Source organism: Melanotaenia boesemani, chromosome 16 (genome assembly GCF_017639745.1).
Source record: "Melanotaenia boesemani isolate fMelBoe1 chromosome 16, fMelBoe1.pri, whole genome shotgun sequence".
In the NCBI taxonomy this organism is placed as follows: Eukaryota; Metazoa; Chordata; class Actinopteri; order Atheriniformes; family Melanotaeniidae; genus Melanotaenia; species Melanotaenia boesemani.
In genome coordinates this window covers 1,277,501-1,283,776 of record NC_055697.1, presented here as the reverse complement: position 1 = coordinate 1,283,776, position 6,276 = coordinate 1,277,501, and the positions used below count along the sequence as shown (strand labels likewise).

The following is a 6,276-nucleotide window of genomic DNA, read 5'->3' as shown; positions in this document are numbered from 1 at the left end:
TCAACAGCATAAAAACAATCCCATAAGCTGCATCACCTGAACGCCTCTCTCTAATACCTACACTGATATTTTGTTCTTTTGGAGTTCAAGTGCTGGCGATGCCCTTTCTTATTTCTAGCACAATTTAAAACACAGTTCCACCGTTTCTTGTTGTCCACAACCACCCGAGGCATGCTTATTCAAAACCTTTATTTAGCCCAGTAAGACCAAATCCTGAAATCCTTTAAAGGACACCCACTTCCCTTTCATTTTTTAAGTTCTCATTTCTTCCACCTTCTATTAAATACTAGGATAAAATCTGTCTTTAAGTCCTTTTTGTAATTTCATTGCACTTTTGTTGCATTGACAAATAAAGTTCTATTTTACTCCTGACACTTCTTTTTGGTTTTTTGTTCTGAATGACTCTTAGCTTCTGGTCCTTTCGCACTAACTTTTCCTCCTCAACACCAATATGTGCAGGGAACCAAATTAATTTGAACTCTAATCCTAACTTCCAAATTCTTAATACTAAAAGAACGTTTTCAGTGTTATCTGACTGCACTTGATGGACTTGAGTCATAGCATATCACTTGTCTGTTGTCCTCTACCGGTTCAAAGTGCAAAGGGTGTTGTTTCACCATTACCCGCTTTCTAGAACGGTCCGTCATTCCAGCTGTTGAGCACACCGGCGAAGGGAGGGATGGTGGTGGTGCTTGTTTTGCAGCTACAGGGCCACAAACACATCTGTATGCAAAATATTCTTCAGTCAAATATCTAAAACTGGCTCATGCAGTAGGACAATGAGCCAGCAGCAGATCTACAACAGAAGGTTGAAAATACAATAAAAAAGAAATATTCTGATAAAAAATGGTAAAATGTCTCAGTTTCAACTTCTGATATATTGTTTGTGTTATATTGGGAATAAAATGTGGGTTAAGCTCTGAAAATCACTGAATTCTGTATTTTCATTTTACACAGAGACCAGACAGTTTGGGAGCTGGAGATGTGAAGATGTGTGTGATCATTTTTCTATAGGTTCAGGTTTTCTGTCAGCATAAAAACTGTGTTTGACACATGAAGCCTCAGATGCTGATAAGAAGCCATCAGCTGAGGTGAAGTTTACAGCAACCAGGATTTAAAGTGACTGAAGTATTGCTGCAGAAAATTTAGTAGTTTTCTCCAAAGGAAAGCAGACAGACTATAACTAACACAAACTCTCAGTTCTTAACATCCAGGTTTGTTCAGCAGTTTTATTGAAATAGTGAAAAGTTTAATCTTGTGAGCTGGTGAGGATTGAGACAGTCATCCAAACGTTTAGTGGATCCATCCAGCTGGACGTCCATGTTCAGTACAACATTTCTGACCTGCTGCAGGTGAAAAACTGACCAGAAGTAAACATTAAAACTTGTTAGTTCCATTTGGGAGGGAGAGAAATACTCAGGCCACTCTTTATATCATCAAGAATTAGTTATTAAAAACCAGTGTTTTGAGGCCACAGAGATATTGAATGTTTGTGGGAAGTTCTTTCTTCCTCATCTGTGTTCAGCTCAGCTGGACTGGACCGTGTTGGCTGTGTCGGGGTGGTCGGTGTGGGTCTGCAGGGCTCCAGACTGCCTCTCAATCAGCAGAAGGGTGTCTCTTAAAACTGTAAATAAGAAGACAGAGTACAGTCACACTGTGGGGGAATAATTGGTTCATCCTCTGGTTTTTATTGTGTATGTGTTGAAGAGGCGGCGTGTATGTGACTGACATGGAGAGGTGGTGTTGATGCAGCCGAGGAGATGACGTCCAGCCTGCAGGACGCAGGAAGTCAGGGGCTGCTGGTGGCTCAAGACTCTCTGAATGACAACAGACGACACATTATTCAGCTATTACAGAGCTGGAAAGTGATGGATTTACCGGCGTTTCAAAAACCACGTAAGGAGGCAACATAGAAAAAACTCTTCCTGTTGTTGGTGTTTCCCAGCTTACGTCTGCTAAATTACTGACTGTAAATCAATACAAACTATACAATAACTTCAGTGTGAAACTTTCTAACTGATAGGTCATCTACTGACAGGTTATCCACGTTGTTGATCAGTTTCTGATCCTTCCTGCTGGTCAGCGAGCTGCCTGAGCCAACCGTCAAGACTGGCCGAACGTAGGAACCAGTCATTCAGTCCAGACTAAAAATACAAATAACTGGAGCCTGAAAAGTTGTTTTGCTGCCTGTTTACAGCATGTTTATAGCTTGTTTACAGTCAGTTTATGGCTTTTAACATTCTGTTTATAGCTGGTTTACAGCCTTCTTACAGCCTCTTTATAGCAAGTTTACAACCTGTTTATTGCTTGTTCACAATCAGTTTATAGCTGGTTTACAGACAGTTTGTTGCCTGTTTACAGTTGGTTGGCTGCCTGTTTATAGCTACTTTACAGTCTGTTTACAGTTGGTTATCAGCCTATTTACAGTTAGTTTGGAGGCTGTTTGCATCCTGTTTACAGTCTTTTTATAGCCACTGTGCATCCTGTTAATAGGTAGTTTACAGCTTGTTTACAACTAGTTTACAACCTGTTTACAGCTGGTTTACAACTAGTTTACAGCCTGTTTACAGTCAGTTTACAGCTGGTTTACAACTAGTTTACAGCCTGTTTACAGTCAGTTTACAGCTGGTTTACAACTAGTTTACAGCCTGTTTACAGTCAGTTTACAGCTTGTTTACAACTAGTTTACAGCCTGTTTACAGTCAGTTTACAGCTGGTTTACAACTAGTTTACAGCCTGTTTACAGTCAGTTTACAGCTTGTTTACAGCCTGTTTACAGTCAGTTTACAGCTTGTTTACAACTAGTTTACAGCCTGTTTACAGTCTGTTTACAGTGACTGAGCCAATCTTTAGATCAAGAAACCAAATACATGCATGTTAGGCCAACAGGTCTCCGGTAAAAGAGACGGCGTGTCTCAGTGGAACTACCTGGATAAATAATGGCTAAAAAAGAAGATTTTCATACAGCCCTAACCCCCCTCACCATAGTCAGTACATTTAGTCATTTAGTCCCTCACCTCCAAAAACGGATCTAAACCTTCACATAATATTATTCTTCTGTTTTTTTTTGGGTTAAGTCTCAAGATCAACAGTATTACATTAGGATATTTATCAGTATTAGCCATCAGGATTTTAACCCTTTAAATACCACTTAAATAACAAGGTGGTACTATTTTGATATTGATAAACGCACATTCAGTTTTCTTTTGTTCCATGTAAGAAATGTTGGGGGTCTTTGGTGTCAAACATTACTCGAAACATTAACTTTGATGCATTATTTGTTTTTGTGTAACATCAGATTTTGTTTCTGCCTTCTTAAGTCATTTCAGGACAAATGTGTCTCATTTAAACCATATGGGATATATGGTTTTAATGGGACTGTTTAAGATCACATAGCTAATATATTTAATATTAAAAGTATTACAGTCTGTTGGAAAATATATAATTAATATATTATATGAATCAGTTCTTTGGAAGTGGGCTTCAGAGTATGGTTAAATGGTTTTTGACATTGTTTTATTGATCTATCAGCAAAATCAAAAATTTAATTTTAAAATTCGTCAATAGAAAGACTTTCTTACAAAAAAAAAAAAAAGTGCCATATGCATCAACACAGCCAACATGATGGTCAGACAGACGGTAAAAAATTCACCCAAATGGACAAGAATGTCCATAATGATGCATGGGGGTTAAACATGGCCACTAGTGCAGATATTAAAGTTGGAAAATATATAATTAATATATTATATGAATCTGTAAAATTTATATTCATGACTGATTACATGCATCCCTTTAATACACATAAATAAAGAGGTTAAATTACACTCAGACAGGTGTATTTGGATTCTTTAAACTTGTAAAGAAGTGTGTGTTGTAGAGGCCTTGATATCTCACCTGATAGTCATCCGGAGAAGCAGCCACAGGGTCTTCATCCACAGCTGGTGCAGCCAGCTGATCCATCCTCTTGGACACTGCATATAGCTGCTGGATGAGCAGCTCTAGGTGGGAACAGAAGCTCTGAAACATACAAAACATCCACAGTTTCTGCTTCACACTAATCAAAATGAACAGAATTATATAGACATCTATGATAAATCTAATGCATTGTAATAATACAAGGTGGACAACTCTCACTTCTTACAGGTGCAACCCCTTTAAACCCTTTTACACTCCTGGTTGCTGGTATATCTGGTTGCTCAAGTGAAAATGTTAGAAAACAAATTCAGAAATGATGATGCAGGGGAGGAAAAACTGTAGATATAGACAGGATTGCTACTAGGATGGAGTAGCAACAGTCAGGTTGTCAGATCACTCAGGAGAAATGGATTGTAAATAATAATTGCTCCACTCATTCACAGCCTGGTAGCAAGTTTCCAAGCTGCAGTTTACTTATCAGAGCCGTTTGTCCTGGACATACATGAACAGACCAGTTCTCCCTGCAGAAGCAAAGCCTTCCCATGTTCATCCATTTCCAAACATGTCATTCTGCCTCCATCTTTGTGCTGTGCATGTTCTCTGCCAGGGGCAGGGACAGCAGTAGTCTTAGTTTCTAGCTGATTAGCTGATGCAATCTATCTATCTATCTATCTATCTATCTATCTATCTATCTATCTATCTATCTATCTATCTATCTATCTATCTATCTATCTATCTATCTATCTATCTATCTAGATAAACAGAACTACAAGATGTTACAGTATATTAATTGTATTATAAAATTATAATACTATTATAATAACATTGGAGTGGTATCTACAGAAAGGCATCATCAGCAGTAGAGCAATCTCTGTGTTGCTGTTTGCATTGGACATGAATCTGCTCGTGAAGTTGGTGGAAGTTGAGAGTAAAGGTCCATTGTCCAGATCTAACACTTGACAACCCCCAGTTAGAGCATTTATGGACAATCTCACAGTAACCAAAACATCAGTGCCCGGATGCAGGGAGCTTCTCCAAGGTCTTGAATGGTGCATTACATGGGCTAGAATAAGCTTTAAGCCTACGCAGTCCAGGCTCTGGTCTTGAGGAGAGGGAACGTGACTGACCAGTCCCATTTCACCCAGGGAGCCTGGGCAAGCTCTTCACTGGTTTAAACTTCTGATTTTTATCCTTTAGAATTCAGAGTAGAAGCAAAATCTCTTCCAGAAATATCTCAACAGCAGGGATCTACAATTTCAGACCTCTTGCACTAGTGCCTACAGGTTTTAGATGTTTTCCTGCTGCAATACATCTGATTCAAATCAGTGGGTCATTAAGGGGCTCGTGTAGAGCTTTACAACATGCTGTTGGAGAACCATTTAATTGAAATCAGGTGTATCAGCAAAGAAACATGAAAAACCTGCAGGACGCTGGCCCAAGAGGTCCTGAGTTGGTGATCTCTGCTCTACAGCTTCATAACAGACTCATCTCATCTGTGGTGTGTATCTACCTGGACGTGGTGCATCAGAGTCGAGCTCTTCTCCTGACCCCCCTGGCTGTCAGACAGGATAGAACTACATAGTTGCTCCACCAAAGCCTCCACCTCCAGAGCACTGGACTGAGTCAGGCCTCCTCTACTAGGTTCTGTCCTGGTACCACAACAGCTCCTCAACGTCTCTGAGTCCACGCGATTGGCTGCTGTTGGACAAATGAAATCAAAATACATGAACAAGGAAGAGATAAAGATGATCTGTTGCAATCTGGGTGGTGTAGAGGTCCAGGACCTGTGTGAGCAGCTCTCCTTTGATTCCCTTCATGTGCGTCTTCTTTGTCCTTCGTTGGTTCTTCATCCTCTTCCTGTTTCCCAGCCAAGCTGATAGAGGACAGGATGGACATTGTACACCTGTCAAAGGAGTCAGTGCTGGCCCTCACAGGTGGACTCAGCTTGGCCGTAACCTCCCTCACCTAAATTAAGGTAACACACACACGTCCTCAGTACAGAATGACACACAGGGAGCAGTGTCATGGATATTCAGACTGTGTGTGTGTGTGTGTAGGTGTGTCAAAGTCAAAGTCCAAGAGTGTCCACATCACCAACCTGTCTGGACAGCTGCTGCAGCTCTTCCAGTTGCTCCGGAAGAGGCCAGAATTCTTCATCATTCTCCCCACAAACACACCTGGAGCGCGGCAGGATGCTGGTGGAGCGGATGAAGGACCTGGAAGTGGACGGTATAAGACACCTGGAAGTGGACGGGGACTCTGCTCGAAGCTGAAATGGGTCACCATCCCTCCTGTGAGGACTTGTCTCACCTCCATCCCTGCTGCAGTCCAAACTGTCCAAAGAAAACCTCACCGGACCAG

General features: G+C 40.8%; 1 protein-coding gene across 5 annotated transcripts in view; it reads right to left on the bottom strand.

Annotated features, from left to right (window-relative positions):
- Window positions 1–1,214: 1,214 nt before the first annotated feature.
- The window catches only part of cep68 (centrosomal protein 68), a 13,543-nt gene continuing 8,481 nt past the window's right edge, over window positions 1,215–6,276 (bottom strand). For 4 of the 5 annotated variants that reach the window (XM_042009705.1, XM_042009704.1, XM_042009706.1 and 1 more), the window contains 6 exons: window positions 6,014–6,276; window positions 5,700–5,880; window positions 5,426–5,613; window positions 3,895–4,017; window positions 1,730–1,817; window positions 1,215–1,624 (listed from right to left, as the gene is read on the bottom strand). The exon at window positions 6,014–6,276 is cut by the window's right edge and continues 790 nt beyond it. In XM_042009705.1, the coding sequence (XP_041865639.1) occupies window positions 1,527–1,624; window positions 1,730–1,817; window positions 3,895–4,017; window positions 5,426–5,613; window positions 5,700–5,880; window positions 6,014–6,276 (941 nt within the window). In that variant the 3' untranslated portion in view covers window positions 1,215–1,526. The remainder of the gene's footprint in view (window positions 1,625–1,729; window positions 1,818–3,894; window positions 4,018–5,425; window positions 5,614–5,699; window positions 5,881–6,013) is intronic. The other variant, XM_042009707.1, reaches the window with a different exon arrangement.